The 19,465-nt window shown below is 44.2% G+C and overlaps 1 protein-coding gene across 1 annotated transcript; it reads left to right on the plus strand.

Moving 5' to 3' along the window:
* Positions 1–10,763: 10,763 nt before the first annotated feature.
* MSC (musculin) lies at positions 10,764–13,459 on the plus strand. The gene is made up of 2 exons (XM_012761768.3): positions 10,764–11,522; positions 12,419–13,459. The coding sequence occupies exons 1-2, from the start codon at positions 10,989–10,991 to the stop codon at positions 12,503–12,505; spliced, it is 621 nt and encodes a 206-aa protein (XP_012617222.1). The 5' UTR covers positions 10,764–10,988; the 3' UTR covers positions 12,506–13,459.
* The last annotated feature ends 6,006 nt before the right edge of the window (positions 13,460–19,465 follow it).

The following is a 19,465-nucleotide window of genomic DNA, read 5'->3' on the forward strand; positions in this document are numbered from 1 at the left end:
TATGGTATGAGAATTATACTTCAATGAAAAAAAGATTAAGTGGTTACATCCATCCATGCAATGTGAAGAAAAATCTGTAATTAAAATTAATATTGTTCAACCAAGTAGCACAATATTAAAAGGAAATACAAAAGTCAGTGTGTTGATCTTTTATAGTTACTTATGGCATTTTCCTCCCTGGCCAGACTCATTTTTCCATGACTTCTAAAATGAGTACCAAATTTCAAGAACTAGGAGATTCCCTATCCCTTTATCTAATACTCTTGACTTAAGCACAAAAGTGCCTGGCATTGCACTTTCTCCTGCTTACTAAATTCTCTAGAATTTAGTTAAATGTCAAAGATCTAACATTCTTTGTCCAGAGCATTGCAATAGTCAAGGTCTCTAGAGAAACACAATGAATAGGGTATGAATGTGTGTGTGTGTGTGTGTGTGTGTGTGTGTGTGAGAGAGAGAGAGAGAGAGAGAGAGAGAGAGAGAGAGAGAGAGAGAGAGAGAGAGAAAGGGGCAGGGAATGAGAGAGAAAGAGAGATTTATTTTAAGGAATTGGCTCACATGATTGTGGAGGGTGGCAAGTTTAAACTGCAGGGTAGACTGGCAAGCCGGAGGCCCAGGGAAGAGCTGCAGTTCCAGTCTGAAGGCAGTCTGCTAGAAGAATTCTCTCTTCCCCTTGGAAGGTCAGTCTTTTTCTATCAAAGCCTTCAGCTGATTAGATGAAGCCCACCACATTATGGAGAACAATCTGTTTTCCTCAAAGTCTAGTGATTAAATGTTAATCCCATATAAAAAAAAAAAAATTCTCCACAGAAACATCTGGAATAACATTCATACAACTGTCTAGCCAAGTTGACATAAAATTAACCATCATGGGCATCATATGGTAACAAGAGTGTTAGATTCATATTCTGGACATCCAAGGCCCACTTCAACTACCTTTTTAATTTTCAGCAAGGGACTTCACTCCTTAGCCTCAATACCTTTATAATTAATTGTGGGGGAATCCTGAAGTTTAGAGTGAGCAAATAATGGCACAAGGGGGAGGATGCATTTTGAACTACTCTACCTTTTTGCCCTTGTTAAACTATACATCACATGCCAATGAGTGCCCTGTAGTTAACATTGAGAAATCAGAGGTTTATTGTTGATTTCAAATACCCCAAATGTGCTGTGTTCCAAATGGCTGTGGGATATGTTAAAAGAAATCTTCTAATACCTCCAGGTTGCCTGATTTTTGAAGAACAGTTTGTATTTATGTCTGTGCGTATGCATGCATTCAGGTATTTTGGTCTTAAGTCCACTTTACATAGCAAAGACACAAGTGAAAGGTATGAGAAATATATAGATTCTTCCACATTGTATTCTATGTCAATAACACCCCCAAGATTTATGCAACATGGTGGTATTATGTCTTTGCAAATCCTTCCCTCTTTATTTGCCCTGAAAAGATAAAATAAAAGGATACCTTCATTTTGTCTCCCTCTTGCATACCACGGGCCCCCAACAGTAGAATCTTCATCTAAATCTCTAAGAGTATCTCCCCTGAACTCCGTGTTCCTAAATTGCTTCTTTACCTCATCAAAACCTAATGAACCCATCAATGGCTCAACCTTGCAAGTTCTTATTATCAAAGGTATAAATAGATAATTGTACTAAATAAGATTCAACTGTTTCTAACTGAAAATCACTACTTGTCAACCACTGTGCTCCACAACTTCACATTTGTTAATGGGTATAGTGGTAATCAGTCAACTTCATCAGAGCCCTTAATACTGCTTTCAAATACTTTTCCTTACACCCATTCAGACCCTTCTTATGCTATCCAGAATGGTTACTCTCCACAATTCCCATTTCTGTTGATCCTAATAGCTCATGCCTACCCATTCATTCTAGGTAGATAACATCGATTTGCATTCCACTGAGAAAACAGAGACCATCAGGGGCTAACTTCTTTAACTTCCCATTAAAATCTCTACTGATCTACAATGACATCCCATACTATTTATTTTCCTCTCCTTTCAGGAAAAGAGACATATCTCCTCTTCTTCAAAGCTAACTCATCTCCTTTTACCTCCTGTGGGATTTTAGTCCATCACTACTCCTATATTTTTATTATTTTCCCCATATTTTAATATTTTTAGTCTTTTCCTCATATTTTTAATATAGTTAATCTCTTCCTCTTCTCTGACATCTTCCTCTCAAAATACAAGCATGCTTAAGCCACTCTCATCCTTAAAAACAAAACAAAACAAAAAAAACAAAATAAAAGTTGCCTGTTAAGGTACCATTTCAAAGACATCCACTTGTGGCCAAAACAGAGTAACAGGGATGAGACTTACCCATCCACCTGAAACAACCCTAAAGAAGACAAAATGTATAAAGCAATGGTTCTTAAAACATTGGACACAAGGCAATGAAGGGCAGGAAACAATGAGAAATGGGAACCAGCTATTGCCATGACAGTTTTCAGGCTGGGGAGCAGAAAGGGGGAACCCAGGAGGAGCCAAATATACTCTCTGAGTTGAGAAGACAGAGCTGAGAGACTGGGGAGACCAAGGCAGGTAGAATCTGTGGGACAGGGTACCACAGAAGAGAGGTTCACAGAGAGAGAAACTAGAAATCTGCAGAATACCCCTAGAGTATTCATCCAAGCAGCATGAGCATGTGAGGAAACTACCAGAGGCTGAAGGAAGAACCACCAAAAAAGATGAAAGGGAACACTGTCAGGTACTCCCACAGAGCCAGGAATAATATCTGCTCCAGCCAGACTGGAAAATTTCATGTTCACAGGGCAATGGGTTGAGTGCTCAGAAGAGTCTTGCCTCGCAGTAATGGGGAATAATTAGCCCTAAAATGAGCACTGCTCTGATTCCTTCTGCACATCTTAAAAGGAAGATCCAAAAGGATCACTATTTCCAACTTCTGGGATGCTTAACTGCATCCCAGAAAAAAAGACCAATCATATTTATGGGAATACAAAAATACCCAGCATCCAACAGGCAAAATTCATAATGTCTAGCATCAACCAAAAGTTACCGAGCATGCAAAGAGACAGTAACATTTGACCTATAACGAAGAGAAAAAATTAATGGAAGCTGACTCAGTCACGGAGCCAATATCCTTGCCTGACTGGGCTTGCTTCGCTTTGCTTCCTTACTTACTCCAGCATGCTAATTTAAGTAATTACCCAGGTCAGTCTCCCTCTGCACATGGGATCACTTTGTTCTCTTGTCTGCAAAGGAACTCAACTCCTAGGTGCTCCTGTGGGAGCAGACCCATAGGACTGGGCAGGAGTTTCAGCCCCACTCAGTATTCACTTTCTGTTCCACTCCCGGTCCACAGAGACATTTTCCTTGCTTTTGAACATGGCTGCATCTTTTTAATTTTTGTATTTTTTACATTTTAGCTCTCATTGCTATGTGCTTGGAGGAATACATGGGGAAGCTTCAAGACATGGTCTTACCAGACCATCTCAACTGGAAGTCCCCACCCATTATTTCCTGAAAGTACTCCCTTGCTTTCAATAATACTAGTCTCTTGGTTTTCTTCTCACCTCTCTGATTACCACCTTTCTCTGAATTCCCCTTTTCTGTTCACTCATTAAATGTGTACGCTTTTAGAGGGCTCTATACTTGGCCCTTTTCTCTTTTTAATCTCTGCTCTGTAGGTCTGTGATCCTCTGAACTTTTACCAAAATTCTGAATTATTTTCAACCAGGAAAAATAAAAGTAACAAATGGTATTTAAAGCACTATTTCATTTTCATAAGGAGAAAATAGTGCTGCTGGGATGTCTATAATAAATGTAATTCTTAACTTATTTCGAATAAGTCTGGGGGCTGTGACAAGCAGAGTGTATGACAAGTAGATAGACATATAAGCTACATTTGAAAACAGGAAATAGTCTTTAGAAGTCCATTTTGGTTAATGAGAAATGTAATAGAGGCTCTATAAATGCTGACTGTGGGTTATAATACACAGGAATTGGTACACATTAATTATTATTACTTATTATTAATTAAATATAATACACATTAATTGATTTGGCTAAGTGAAGGGCAAATAATTGGTTGAATGCCTGTCTTCCATTAATTATGGGTACAGATTAGATTGTGACCATGTGTTTGTGAATATTTTCAAATCATCAAATATTTAGGTAGTTCCTTTCATGAGCTGCTAGACATTAGGGATACCCATATGAACAAGACACAGCCTCTGCCTTCATTGAGCTTACAATTTGGTCTTTTTATTTGTTTCTTATCTATTTTAATTTTATCCCTCTCCTTCCTAAAGGACGTTGCTTAAAGGTGGCAATCTAAGAAGGAGTAGGGGCGAATGATGAAACAAGGCATTAGAATTCCTTAACTCTGTTTCCAACATTCTCAAGGAGTTCTCCTTTGATACTGAAACATAAAGAGGAATATAATAGGGTGTTTTTTGTTTATTTGCTTGTTTGTTTGTTTTTTCTGCTAATTGGAAAGAGCAGCACAAAAATGCCAAAGGAAAAAGAAAACATCAAGAAAAAGTGGGCACATTTCCCCAAATACTTCCCTGTTTTGATCATCTGTTAGAACCTGCTTTAGAATTGGAGGACAGAGGTGGTTGGGACTAGGGAAACAAAGGTCATACGTAAATAAGCTTGACTTCTCTTTTGCAGATGAGTTGGTTAAGGAATTAGTTGACAACTAGTACAGAATCCTTGTCCTTGGGCACATCATAAAGTATCTATTACATGAGAACTTCCTTCTGGCACCAAGAGGCATTTAGTTGGGGTTGTACAGGGGATGTGCCAGGGGGTGTGGGGTAGTGGGTGGGGGGCTACTAAAATGAGAGTACTCCGAGCAAGGACCAGTACTGGGAGATGGGGCAGGAAAAGAATGAGCCCCTGAGAGAGAGAGAGAGAGAGACAGAGAGACAGAGAGAGAAAGAAGGGACAGTACTGTAATAACTGACCTGATACAGTGTTCTACAGTTCCCACGGGGTCTACACGCCGGCAGAGCCTTTTGACTCTGGCAGCCTCCATGGGCTACACACATAGAAACAGGCTCCAACAGGGTCAGCAAGTGGCCTGTGGCCTCTCAGCTGATAAATGCAGAGGTCTCTGAATGTCCACAGCAAAAGGGTCTCTGTCCAGTACATGCCACATGGTAGGATGACATTTCTCTAACTCCACAATGAAACAAGGCTTGGGACCACACACTGGAGACCAGAGTCGTGTGCTACCGTTTCAAGGGCTGTTTCGGTAACAGAGTATTTTCACACTTCTAAGTATTGCCAATAAAATCAAAAGTACTTAAAAAGGGGAAATCCCATGAGACAGAACTTGCTTAGCTTCTGCCTAAGAGCTAAAGGCTGCCTCCAAGGTGTTTTTTTGGTTTGTTTTGTATTCTGGTTTTTTGTTTGTTTGTTTGTTTGTTTTTTCAAATAAGATTGTTCTCAGACCCAGAGCCACAGCTCTAACCCAGACTAGGGCTAGGATTCTCCAGAATCCTTCAGGATTCCCAACATCGTTCAGTGTCAGATTCTGCAAACAGGCCTACAGGGCCTTTTCTCTCTGAAAGCTAGGCTTCTATACTAAGTTAATCCTGAGTATTCCAAGTCATTTTGCAGGAGACACACAGGGTTCCAGCTGGAATTTGGGGTTCCCAGGGTAGTTAAGCCTCTCAGCATCTGCTCCCCAAAATCTAGAGATATTGTTTTAAAAAACACTTTTTCCTGAAGCCACCGCATTTTTAGTTGTAAAGACAATCACTGAGGACTTTTTTCCTCTCTCCTGAAAGGCAGAGAAAAATCTGGTCTCCGCTGAGTCTTTTGCACTTTCCCTCCCCCCACCCTAGCCCCATTTTTCATCCTCAATCCTGGCTTTCTTATCTTTTTCCTCTGCGAACCTGAAGTGTCCAGGCTCCGGCCTCTCTCTCCTCGCTAAGTCCTCACAAGGCTCGAGAGCTGGGGTAAAAAATCTTGCTGCAATTCTTGGATAAATAAACCAGCATCAGAGGACCAGCTGTATCATGTGGATGACAAAAGACTCCCTTTGTGGATTCCGACTGTTCCCACAGGCATCCAACCTGGTGGCTGGTGGGGCGCAGGTGAAGGGAGTTCTGTTTCTTCCCCCATTGGGAGAGTAGTGACATCTTGGGTGACACCAGGACAGACGCTGCCCTGGCCCTGGAACAGGGCCCAAGGCTTTATGTAGATAAGGAAAGTAGATCCCTGGCCTTGGCCTGTTCAGACCTAAACTTGAGCCCTACCTGTGACTCCACACGACCAGCAAACAACAAGATTCACATACCACATGACATGACTGACCCACCACTGACCTGAAGCCTTTATCTTCCTGACCTGGATGTCATACTCTAACCCTGAGGTTGCTCTAGAAAGGCCCAAATAGTGTGCATTGTATCCCTGGCTTCAGGGAGGCCTGCCCAGCCTTGGGGAATCAAGCCCGATGCCTCTTGGGAAGAAGGTTTCCATGGCAAAAGGCTGTGGAAATCCCAATGGGAAGTGTTTCTCAGCGTGATCTGGGGAGCAGAGGGTCATACAAGGTTGGGTACACGTGGTGAGATGCAGGCCGATGACAGGGAGAAGTGAGAGCAAATGTGACGTGATGTGTGCTCTCCACACCAGCAAGCTTGTCTCCATGAGAGTGTGCCCTCCAAGCGGGTGGGAGTCAGTCTCACCAACACGTGGCTATAGCGAACGGGGACGCTCAAGGCACAGTTGCATAGTTCGTGCATGAGAATAATCCCTGAATTGTCCAACAAAAATATAATGAGACCTGCATATGTAATTCTAAATTTTTAGTGACCGTATTACAATAATTTGAAAAAGTGAAATTATTTTTAGCAACATATTTCATTTAACCTAATATGCCCATTGTTTGACATATAATTAACATTTACAAATATTAGTAAGATGTTAATATTTTTACATTCTTGTGTTCATATTAAATCTGCAATGTCCGGTGTGTATTTTACACTACAGTACACCACTAGCTGCATTTCCAGTGCTCGATAGCCTCACTTGGCGGCTAGTGAGGCTGCCATATTGTCCACTGCTCATCTAGATTCTTTGTTTCTCTGGATCAAAGGCACAGACAATTGCCCAAAGGTTTGTGCAACGCCTCCAAGCAACAGGATAGTGCAGGGCATCAGGATGCCCTGGGAAGAGACAACACTATGAAAGTGCTGTGTGGCCTTCACCGAGGATAGAGGATGCCCTTGCTCTCCTAAACCCTGAGCCCAGCTGGCCTGCCCGACACGGACACTAGAACTCCTCACCCGGTGTTACTTACTACGCAGTTAGAGGATGGAAGTGGCAATGAACAGCTTTTTTTCTATGGTCTGTAATTGTCATCCCACTGCATTATCCCTTTAAAAAACAAACAAAAAAAACCCTCTGCATTTTAAAATATTTTCATCTTTCTGTGTTCCACCTGAACATGCTGCTTGCTCATACACCACAATTTCATTTAATCCTTTCGGCAACTCGATTTAGGTGTTTTATTCCTTTTATTCCAATGAGGAAAGTAAGGCTTAGTTAGAGAAGTGCTGCAACGTTATGATGAGAGAAATTGGGGGAAGAAAAGAATGTTTGTAATGAAGTACCACCCATTTCTTCCTTAGGGAGGTCCGTTATGGAAACTGCGAGAAATGTTGGGCAATGGGCACTTCAAGCCCTAGAAGCCCGCAGTCAAAGCAAATGGAACATCCTGGTGCCATCTAAAACCCAGAACAAACCCTGGAGTGCAAAACCTGGGTCAGCCCTTGGTTATGACACTAACTAGCTGTGCAGCGTGAGGCAGGGCAATTCACAGTGATAATACTAACTAGCATTTACTGATCTTTTCCCACATTCCAGGCTCTGACCTTTCCAATTGCTCATATACTTTCTCTTCCTCACAAAAAGATAAATCATTTTATAGATTGGGAAACTGAGGCTCAAAAAAAGCAAACTGCCAAAGTCAGACATCCAGTAATGATATTATCCAGAACTATATTATTAAAGGTATTAATCTTTGTTTTATAATGTAACCTTAACCCCACCTACCCCATTGCATATTTACAAAAATATTGCTAAAGAATTTAAAGACCATTCGTGTACACAATAAGCAATGGTAAATACCCGTTACAAATGTAAAGTTTGTGAAGCATACAAAAATAGGAATTACTTTTAATGTGATTTTTAAAATGCAAAAATAAAGGCTTTATTATTCATTTGTGGTGTGTAGTTACTTGTCAAAACAATAAAAAAAAAAAAACTGGGTTTTCAAAAGAGATAGTTATATTTACACTGTTGACCTCCAGGGGCTGTTGTAATCATCCAAGGAGAAGGAAAAGTAAAGATGCTTTGAAAATGTAGAGGTGACAACTATCAGACATTACAAACATGTTAAAGCAAACTAGCTACATGCTAATATGAAATGTATATAAGATACATTTCCTAATCTTCATTACAAGTCTGCAACTTGAAAAAAGAGAGCAAAAAGTATATAACTACAAAGAAATGGAGGAAAAATGAAATGAAAAATAAACAACAAAACAAAAATAAAATAGCTGATTTTCTCAGAGAGAATAGAGGGAGAGAAGAAAGGAGGGAGGGAGGAGAGGAAAAGAGGAAAGGAGGAGGGAAGAGAAAGAAAGAAGAAAGGGAGGGGGAGGGAAGTGTTATGAAAAACAAGCCCGAATTGTTGGGGTCAGGCAGTTCCTTCAAGAAAAAAAGAAACTGGCCATGACCCCTTTAGAGTTAAGGCTGGGTACAGTTTTTGCGACTGTTTAGAGAAATCTAGCGCCCTCCCCACCATTAATCTTTTCTAAAGAAAGACTTTGTTCTGCACCTGTATAAACAATTCGGATTTTAAAAACCTATATGCCTGCCCCTAATGTGTGAGACTATGTATTTATACTGATAGCTTCAAGTCATCAATAGGCGATGCAAAAACCTAGCCTGGGACCTCCCCCTTACAGCGTTTTTGCTCCCCCTAGTCTCTCTTTCCTCCTTTGCCTGGCAAAGCACTCTTAGAGTCAAGTTCAAGTTCAAGTGCTCCAAGAAAGATTTCCACGCTCTGTCTGAAACTTTCCCTGCGTTTCCTCAGCCCGGAGAGAACTGAGAGCAAGCGATGATCTTTTTACTCAGCTTGTCCCAGAATGAGCCCGTCCCCACCTCCCCAACAAAAGACAAAATGTGCAGAGAGAAAACCTTTGCAAATGCGGGCGAGCGGGAGGGTCTGTGTGAAACATCCCCCCAGTGAGGGAGGCATGGCCTGGGAGACGAAGGTGGAATGATGCCTGAGTGATGAAGTCAGCGGGGGCCAGCCACCTGTTGCGGCACTTCAGGCACTGAGCAGGGCGCATTTGTTCTGCTGTAGGAACCGGCGGGGCGAGGCGGACCCAGCGGCTGCTGCCAGCTCCGCCCGCACTGACTGCACGTCGGCCCCCTGGCACCTCGCTCCGCTTGGGAGCCTGGGGACTTTCAAGGAAAGGTCAAGCGAACACCTAAGCCAGCTGGTGTGAAGACTCAGTTGCCTCACTGTAAAAGGGAATAACCACACCCCAATGTCGTAGGGTTTTTATTATTCAGTGAGCGAGTCTCCAGCACAGTGACTGCCACACAGCCACAGCGGGGGCTCGGTCCATGGCCATTGGTGTCCGTTTCCAAGACAAAGCACCCATCCCCTGACCTCTAATGGCAAGGGCCTTCAAGTCAGGAAAAAGATGAGACTGCAATTTTGTTTTGTTTCCTTTGGGGGAGGGTCCGGGTGTTTCATTTTGGGTGGGAATGGGGACATGATAATTCTGGGTGCTGTTTTGTCATTTTTTTTTTAAGTTTGGACGATTGTGCTAACTTAGCACTCTGCAACCAGAAGCTTCCTCTTTGATACACAATCTAAAACGGCAATGGACGCCCTACACCATCACTCAAAGCGTTAGGCAGGATCCCATCGTGGTATTAGAAACAAAACCACGAACTCTCAACATTGCAGAAAATACCAGATACAACATCCCGTGGCGCGTGTGGCCGGGAGGCATGTGGCAGACTAAGAACACTGACGGGCCGGCCCGGATTGCTAAACACGGATTTTGAATCCTCTTTCTACTTACCAGCCTGATGGGTTTGGGGTCCTTTACTTAACATCTATCTACAAGGCTCAGCTTCAAGTTCTGCAAAGTGGAAATAATAACATTTAAGTTGCAGGTGTCATTTGACTGTGAAACGAAGTATTGTAGAGAAAAGTGCTTTAAAATTGTAAAGCCGTGTTAAAGGAAAAGAAGGAGGAAAATGAGAGGTGACTCTTGGGCATTGTTGGGCATTTGCTTGTTTTACTTTTTCTCTTTTGTGGGCAAGCCTTGGACGGACAGTCACACATTTTGAGTGAGGAACCGAGTTCTGCCGAGAAGACTGGGAGAGAAGCAGAGGTCGGGATCCTGGCAATCTTCGCCCCCGCTAAGATGAGGGGGTGGTAGCAGGGTGGGTAGGAACAAGATCTTCCCCCTCACTCCCTAAACGCCCACTTATCCCGAGCTCACGTCCTGAAGGTCGGTCAGGCCTCGGGCCCAAATCTCGGTTCTGCAGAGACGTCCCCTCACTCTGCCCCCACCAACCGCTCCTCTGCACTCAGAAAAGCGGTCCCCACCCCTTCCACGCCCCTGCCCCACCTCTTGCCCCCCTTTCTAACCCCCTCTTCTTTGCCCGGGGTGGTTTGTTCCAAGGAGTACAGATAAATAGTCTTGTCAAAAGGCGCAGCTCTCGGCTGTGCGCGCAGAGCTGGGACTTGGGCGCCAGCTTCTGGTCCGCGCTCTGCGGGGTCAGTGGCGGGGCGCGTCCGCTCTCGCCGCCCACCGCGAGTCCGCGCCTCCGCGCCTGTGGACGAGGTCTGCAGGCGTCCTCGGGGCTCTGCCTTCCCTCCGCCTCCGCCAAGCAGCGGAAGGCGGAAACGGCGAGACTGGCCAGGGGGGAGGAAAGCGGGCGCGCGTGGGCGCAGGGCACCAGGAGATGTCCACGGGTTCGGTGAGCGACCCGGAGGAGATGGAGCTGCGGGGGCTGCAGCGGGAGTACCCGGTCCCCGCCTCCAAGAGGCCGCCCCTCCGCGGCACCGAGCGCAGCTACGCCTCGCCCAGTGACAACTCGTCCGCGGAGGAGGAGGACCCCGACGGCGAAGAGGAGCAGTGCGCTCTGGGCGCGGCGGGCGGCGCGGGAGGCTGCAAGAGGAAGCGGCCCCGTGCGGCTGGGTGCGGCGGCGCAGGTGGCGGCGCGGGCGGCGGTGGCAAGAAGCCCCTCCCGCCCAAGGGCTCGGCGGCCGAGTGCAAGCAGTCCCAGCGGAACGCGGCCAACGCCCGCGAGCGCGCCCGGATGCGCGTCCTGAGCAAAGCCTTCTCCAGACTCAAGACCAGTCTTCCCTGGGTGCCCCCCGACACCAAACTCTCCAAGCTGGACACGCTCCGGCTGGCCTCCAGTTACATCGCGCACCTGCGGCAGCTGCTGCAGGAGGACCGCTACGAGAACGGCTACGTGCACCCGGTGAACCTGGTAGGGGCGCGGAGGACCCTGGCGAGCGCCAGGAGATGCCCAGGGCTCCGGGCACCGCCAGCCCGCTGGGAATAATCCGAAAGGGGTGGGGGTTCTGGGACGCGGAACGGGAAGGCCATTTTATTTTCGCCCAAATCAAGGGAGGGGTCAGCCGTTTTCCTGGAGGAGAATCATCCACCCTTCTATGTTTGCATCATTCCGGTCTTTGTGCGTGGTGCTTCGCCCAGTGACACCCATCGGCTAATATCTTACTTCCGGGGCAAATCTTGGTTCCAGCTGAACCTACTCCCCGGTTGCAGATCAGCAAATCTCCCTCACCCAACATTTTCTAGTTAAGAGTGGCAGGTTTGAATCAGCAAACTTTACTTTCTTAAAGAAGGAGGGAGGGCCAAGCTCTGCAAAAACGCCTTTGGATTTTTTAAATTGCTGCAGGATAGCAAAGTTTTCCCAGACGGGATTTATCTGGAAAGTCCCTCTCTGACCTGCCAACTCTCCCGGCTTGGGAAAGATCCTATCCAAGCCCAGTTCCTACTTGCAGTGGATGAGTGTGTGTGTGTGTGTGTGTGTGTGTGTGTGTGTGTGTGTGTGTGTGTGTGTGTGTGTGTATTGGGGGAAGGGAATTGAACGACAAAATCCCAGATTCATCCAAGTTTCACCTAATTATCATGCGTGCAAAGTCCAGGCGGGAAACCTGAACTGACACCGCAGGTCTCCCATTATCAACATTCGGTAAAATTAAAATCCTAGCTCAGAGAGGAGACGCGCACGTTCCCGGGACGCTGATAAAATCTGAGCTGCTCAAAGCCAGGGATGTCTAGGGTTCACTTAGGAAGGCGGTTTGAGGCGGTCGGTCGTTTCTCCTCTAATATCTGACGCTTCTTTTGGTTCTTTTGCAGACATGGCCATTCGTGGTCTCGGGACGACCTGATTCTGACACCAAAGAGGTTTCCGCAGCCAGCAGACTGTGTGGAACGACCGCTTAAATCGGAGTCGGACTCACTGGATGGGATTATTCGTTAAACACGTGTGTTTGGGGGCCACGGAGAGAAGGGAGACAGCGTGAGACCGGAAGAAGTTTCTGTTGGATTCTCCTGGACCCTTCCCCTTTCCCCGGTACTGTGAACACGATGGTGCATGGTTGTCACCGCAGGGCGCCCCCGGCTACCACTACCAGGGGTCTGGACGACGCTTTGCCTCTCCAGAAAGAGCCTCTGTTCGTGTGGGGAGCGTGGACCGGGATCCAACCTTGGGCTTTAGCTCTGCAGAGGAGCCCCCGCTGCCGTCTGAGCCCGGCGCCCAATCGCGCCTAGAGTCCCGGTCTCCAGGCCCAGCCGGATTGGTCAAGTACGCGGTGGCCCGATTCTGCAGGGCACCGGCCTCTCGCAGCGGTTAGTGTGCGCTCTCCATCCGCTGCAAAGACAGAAGTCTGGACGTGAGGTCTACGTCGGGCAGGGCACGGTTTTAAGTTGCAAAGAGGGGAGAATGGCCGATCTGGGCGAGGTTTGTATCCCAGCCGGCTGGACGGAGCCCGCGCGCGCAGGGCGGGGTAGAGTCACACTTCGGAGACCACCCGAGGCGGGTTTTGCCCAGACCGCTCCGGGCCGTTCAGCCTCCCAGCTGTGGTGTCCCTCCCAAGCTCCCGCCTCTTTCTAATCAGGTTTCAGGGCACCTCCTCCGGTTCTGAGCTCCAGTCCCCCAAGCCCTGGCTCCGCTCTCCTCCAGGCCTCCCGCTCCTCCCCGCAGCACCCCCGCGCGGATTCCAGACTTTCCCCATCAGGCTCCACCCCCAAGGGCCGCTTGTCACCCCCCAGTACCGTGTCCCCCAGCCACGCTCTTCCCCGCGCTGGAGCTTGCAGGGCGGGCTGCCGGGGCTGCTATACACCGCACCAAGGGCCCCTGCGAGGGGCAGGTGCTGCACTACCACAGGACATATCATATGTAAATAAATTTATTTTTTTATGAATAATAAAACGCGTTGTAAAAACTGTGTTACTCCGCGGGGCGCGTCAAGACGTGGTCTCTGGTGCCCTTAACTGAGAGGGTTTGGCTGTAGAAGTTAACTTGAAAGGTGCGGGTCTCCTTTCCCCGCAGGGCGTTGGGTCACTGTGGATGGAATGGTGGTGGTGATCACTTTGGGATCACTGCATTTCCAAATGTCATTCCTGTTAGTCTCTGTAATTCTGATTTTTCGCCAGGCAGAGATTCCTGGAAGGCAATAGCCAGAGGCCTGATAAAGGCCCTAAGAGTCGTTTGAGGCCAGGGGTTTGATGAGAGATATTCACTCCTCACGCTAATACAGGTGTGAATCTCTCTCTCACACATACACACCTGGACACCTCCTCCAGCCTAAAACACACTCCAGTGCTTACAACTGCAAGTAGTTCAAGAACCCACCCACCAGAGTCTAAGGGCCTCAGGTGTAACTAGCAGAATAAAACCCTAATATATGAAGCCCGTTTGTATTTCAGTAGTGCTTCCCTTTTTTGAAATGTTTATATAGCATTTTTAATGTCCATCATCTCATTTTCTGTATTATATTCTTCCCATTTGCACCACAATGTTTGCAGGAGGTCATAACTTGGAAACCTCCTAATACAATTTTTATGATGCTGATCTTTTAACAAGCAACATTCTCTTTGCAGAACATCTAGAAAAGTATGAAAGGTAAAACTAATCACACAACTGCCCAACTTGGAATTCTGTCCGTTGTTTTATAAAATTGAAAGGCAGTCTTCTTGACCCCAGAGAGAAAATACAGCTGGATTTTTGTTAGGAGGTGAGAGGGAGATGGGGAGTGTGACTTCCTGTTTTGAATTAAACCAAACCAAATCCAAACTCTGGAGAGCTGCTCTCTGACAACATTTTCTTGGGCTTTTGTTCATACTCAGGAGGGTATGAACCTTAATTCAGTGTTCAGCGGCCGGAGGCCAGGCTCAGGGTTTGCATTGGTCAGTTTCTATGGCATCAGGCCTTTCTGGCCAAAGGAAACCCAAAGTAACTAGCGGCAGGAAACCCCAGCATGGTCACAGGCCCTTCAGCCATGGGTTTTAGGTGGCCAGCTTCCTGGAGGTGGCTGTCTGCTGGAGTCCAGATCTTTGTCAAGGTCATTTCCAAAGCTTCCAGCAAATGAGGTCCTTTTCAAGGAAAGGAGGCATCCCAGTATGTTGGTTAAGAAGAACATGAATGTCTAAAGAACCCAGCTTGAAATCCAAGCTCTGCCATGGGACTAGTGGCCATGTGTGAGTTACTTAACCCCTCTAAGCCTCAGTTTCCTTATCTATAGAATGGGCGTCATGGCAGTGCCTACATGGGAAGATCGCCTTAGGAATAAATACACTAGAGTATTCAACCAAACCTTCTAACACGCAGTGAGCAGCATGCTAAATGTTGGCTGCTAAAGGAAATTCAGAGGCAGAGGAAAACATTTGGCAAAGGCAGATATTTGAAACAGGTGGGACATTTCGGGAGTCCAGTCTTTAAAATTGGGTCTAGCTTTGAGAGACCCGAATTACAACTGTGAAAGAAATGCCCCACAAGAGTAGGCAAACAGAAATGTAGAAAAACAGAAAAATAGCTTTTTTTATTCACTTGCAGCAAGCAAAAATAAGAATAAGCACCGCTGAATAAACAAGAAAATAATCTGGGCAAATTCTCATAAGTAAAAAGATAATATTTAAAATACGTGTTTCTATAATTACATTCTCTTAGGTCACCTCAGGAATAAACTCACAGATTTCCCACCACTACCCACCCCCCACTGAGGTGGTGCTATTCCCTAACTCATGCGTACCCAGAGAATTGTGTTATACCCTGTAAACTCATTTTAATGGCCACTTTATAATCCTATAATTTATAGAGAAGAAAAGTAAACTTTCTCAAGAATTTTCTGTTCCATGTCCAATGCCAAGAATTGTGTTGTTTAAAAGAAGAAGGAGGCCAATTTCTAGTAAGTCCCAGTGAATGAATGGTTGCTGTTGGGAGCGGCCTTAAGCACCTTACACCAGTCTTTTGTTTATCTACCATGACTGGAGTGTTCTCTAAGTTTGCAAAAGGGATCTGGAAGCCTTCCTTTCCCCCCACCCCGGCCCTCCATTTTCCTTTTGGGATTTGAGTTTGAGAAATGAGTTGGGGCTGGGGAACTGGGTGGAGGGGTGATTAAGAGGAGAAGAGAAGTATGCCCTTAGGGTAACTTCAATCCAGTTATACTGCTGTGAGAGAGAAAAAAATGAAAAGCCAATCTAAGGAATATAATGTAAAATGCACTAAACAGCAAACAAAATGAGTAAATTGAAAAACACTCTTCAGGGGGCTTTTTGAGGGACCAAAGCAGTATTATTAGTGATAGTGACTCAACCAAAGAGAACAAAAATCCCCTTCTACAGACTCTTCCTAAGATGAATATTTTAAAAGAAATGCTTTCGAGCACTGTAATTTTGAAACATTTAGGCGCTTCTCTCGGTTGTGGAGTTGAATTGATTTTGTGCATATTCTTTTGCACTGGGCTTCAAGTTACAATTTCACTTTAGTCTGGTAGCTCCTGCAACAGATAGCAACAATGACCCTTGTAATTTACAAAGAGATTTTTACAGGAACAGGTTTTTTTTTTTTTTCCTGGTAATAAATGCTTCAAAGTTAAAAAAATAAGAAAGACTTTCCCCATCCATGAAAAAAACAACTAAGTGGAGCACATCTTATTTTAGTATGTAATAGGCACATAATTTGACTGATACTTCTGAAAAACATTAAAAATCAAAACAATAACTGAGAGTCACATTTGGAAGGACAAACCAGGTAAATTCTTAACTGACTTCTCGCTACCAAGCCTCTAACTACGGCAAAACCCATGAGGAGGTACCAGATTGGCTCTGGTAGTAACTGATCAGCTGGCTGCATCTCCCTTCTGTGGGAGCTTCTGCATAACCCACCTGTGGGCAACCAGGGTGTTTGCATCTTTGCGCACCCCCCTATCTATTCATCTCCTTCTGCATTCTGTTTACCTTTCATATTATTTTTCTTCTTTCTCCCACCACAACCAAAATTGATCCAGAGAAACCCTTCAAACCCATGACTCTAAGAAGGTCCAGAAAGTAGCCAGCGCCAGAAAAATACACATGTAATCATGAAACTTAAGTGCTAGTTATCTCAAACCATCTCAGCCCTCTCCCTGGCTGGTTCTGCTGTCACCAAATAGCTCTGGACCAGCCCTCGTGTCCTGCATTGCTTGTGGTAAAGAGGGTCATGGTGCAATTATGAGCATTTGGTAAAAATAGGGTATTTGTATTGACTGTCACTAACTTTTAGCAATGAAATGGATGGGAGGGAAGTGGGGAACAAGGAGCAAGAAGATTTTACCTGTTTTTGCTTGTTTAAAAAGCTTGTATATTATTTTTGAAATTTTTTTAAAAGATATTTTTTTTAAAAAAGTTTGCAAGGCTGCAGGTCAGATGTAGCTGGCTCTAGTCCCACATTTCCTGGCTCTGCATCCTCATGTACCTTTCCTCTCTCCTCTGTGAGGCAGGAGTAATACATCCAACCTCACTAACTATTTTGAGAATGGATTCAATGAGATAATCTTTTTCAGCACTTGGGAAATGCTCCATAAATGCTATTTTTTCCCCAGAAACAAAGCCTTGATTTTCTTTCCTTTTCCCCTATGATAGTTTAGGTGTCCTTTATCCTCATCTTGTCTTATTATTCCCTTTGCCATTTGTATCACCTTGCTCTTTTATGCCACATCTAGTTTCTCTATATTGACCTCTCCTTTTTTTTTCACTAAGGAAAAATTTTTATTTAGTTTCCTTTTTTTCAAACAGAGTCTTGGTCTTTCACCCAGCTAGAGTGCAGAGGCATCATCACAGCTCACTACAACAGCCAACTCCTGGGCTCAAGCAATCCTCCTGCCTCAGCTTCCCTAGAAGCTGGGACTACAGGCTCACACCATCACACCCAGCTGATTTTTCTATTTTTTGTAGAGACAGGGGTCTTGCTCTTGCTCAGGCTGGTCTCCAACTTCTGCCCTCAAGCAATCCACTTGCCTCGGGCCTCCCAAAGTGTTAGTATTACAAGCATGAGCTACTATGCCTGGCCATTTAGTTTCCTTTTAAAAATAAGGATCATAATGCTCAGCATCAAATTATGCATGAGATTTTTAAAAACCCTCATTTCAGAGTGCAAAACAGACCAATTGATTTTAAAAATTTTTCTAGTTTTAATTATTATGAATCCATAATGGTTGTACATGTTTATAGTACACGTGATATTTTGATGCACGCATACAATGTGTAATGATCAAATCAGGGTAATTGGTGTATCCAATCACCTCAAGCATTTATTATTTCTTTGCATTAGGAGTATTCCAATTCCACTCTTCTAGTTATTTTGAAATACACAATAAAGTAGTGTTAACTATAGTTGTCCTATTATTGCTGCCAAACACTAGGTTTTATTCCTTCTATCTAACTGTATTTTTGTACCCATTAACCAACCCCTCTCTGTCCCACCCTTAATACCCTTCCTAGCCTCTGGTAACCATCATTCTACTCTCTATTTTCATGAGTTCAATTTTTTTTAACTCCTATATATTAGTGAGAACAATGGATAAAGAAATGTGGTACATACACACAAGGGAATGTTATTCAGCCATAAAAAATGAAATGCTGTCATTTGCAACAACATGGATGGAATTGGAGGGCATTATGTTAAGTAAAATATGGTAGACCAGTGGACCAATTTTGATCTTGCAGGATATCAAAAGTTCATTATTATAATTTCAAATTCCATGTTAAAGCCAACCTTTCAGAAACTATACTTATGGAGTTTGAGTATAATATCAAAGAATATCCACAATTACCTGAAATAGTCATTAAAATATTTCATCCTTTTACATCTACATATCTGTGTGAGGCTAGACTTGCAACCAAAATAACATATCACAGTATATTGAAGTAGAAAGCAGATATGAGAATCCAGTTTTCTTCTATTAAGGGAAAGAGATATTAAAGAGATCTACAAAAATATAAAACGATGCTACCCTTCCCATTAAAATATTTTGGAAAACTTAGTTATATTTTATTAAAAATGTTATTTATCTTCACATATAGTTTATTGTTATTTTAAAAATTAATTAGCAAATACATATTTTCACTTGGTTTTGATTACTAATCCAGTAAATATCAATAGAAGCCAGCCACCTAAGCAAAAGCTTTTTAGGATCTGTAATAATTTTTAAAAGTGTAAAGAGATGAGAGATCAAAAAAGTTTGAGAACCAATGGCCCAGAGAATTTCTAAGGCTCTTTTCCTTGATAAGAGTCGTGTTTTATTAATTTTGCGGCAATCCCAATAGGACAAGAGCCTGTAGATCAGGCCTAGGTTGGAAATGGGAACAAACATTCGATCAGCAAGATTCACTAGAGAAGTTGGGACAATGACTTACACAGGGCAGGCTTTCTCCACAAAACACCCCTGTAGTCCAGCCAGGCCAGTCAGCAAGGCCAGTGCTCGAACTGGTTTCATGTGGGCTGCACTCAAGGATTTCTGTACCACTTCTACTCTTTCTTCCTAACACACATCTCTCCGGTCTCCTATTTAGTCCCTTGAATTTTGAGCCTTTGTAGCCTCAGGCCTGGATCTGGTATTCAGAGGAAAGGGAAAATGATTCCCAAAACTCAGGACTATAAAATCCCATTTCTTTTGCCCATGTATTAATATTCTCCAAGAGCTATATTAGAATCGTAGCATTAAATCATCCCAACAAATAAATTTACATAAGGAAACATGGAAATCATTTCCATTGATTCTCAATAAAGAGTTTTTTTCATCTGTAGGTTTGCCAATTGGCTGATGATCATATTTATTCAGGATAATATTGATTAACTTATATAGGGCAAGTCACTGAAATAACTAAATGCCTTGATTTGCAATTTGAGTACAAAAGACACAAAAT

This window comes from Microcebus murinus, chromosome 7 (genome assembly GCF_040939455.1).
Source record: "Microcebus murinus isolate Inina chromosome 7, M.murinus_Inina_mat1.0, whole genome shotgun sequence".
In the NCBI taxonomy this organism is placed as follows: domain Eukaryota; kingdom Metazoa; phylum Chordata; class Mammalia; order Primates; family Cheirogaleidae; genus Microcebus; species Microcebus murinus.

What these genes read in the sequence shown, in the direction of transcription:
- MSC (XM_012761768.3), top strand. Translation starts at nt 10,989, where the DNA reads ATGTCCACGGGTTCGGTGAGCGACCCGGAGGAGATGGAGCTGCGGGGG. An exon ending in ACGTGCACCCGGTGAACCTG is followed by an intron (nt 11,523 to 12,418) that starts GTAGGGGCGCGG and finishes GTTCTTTTGCAG; the next exon opens with ACATGGCCATTCGTGGTCTC.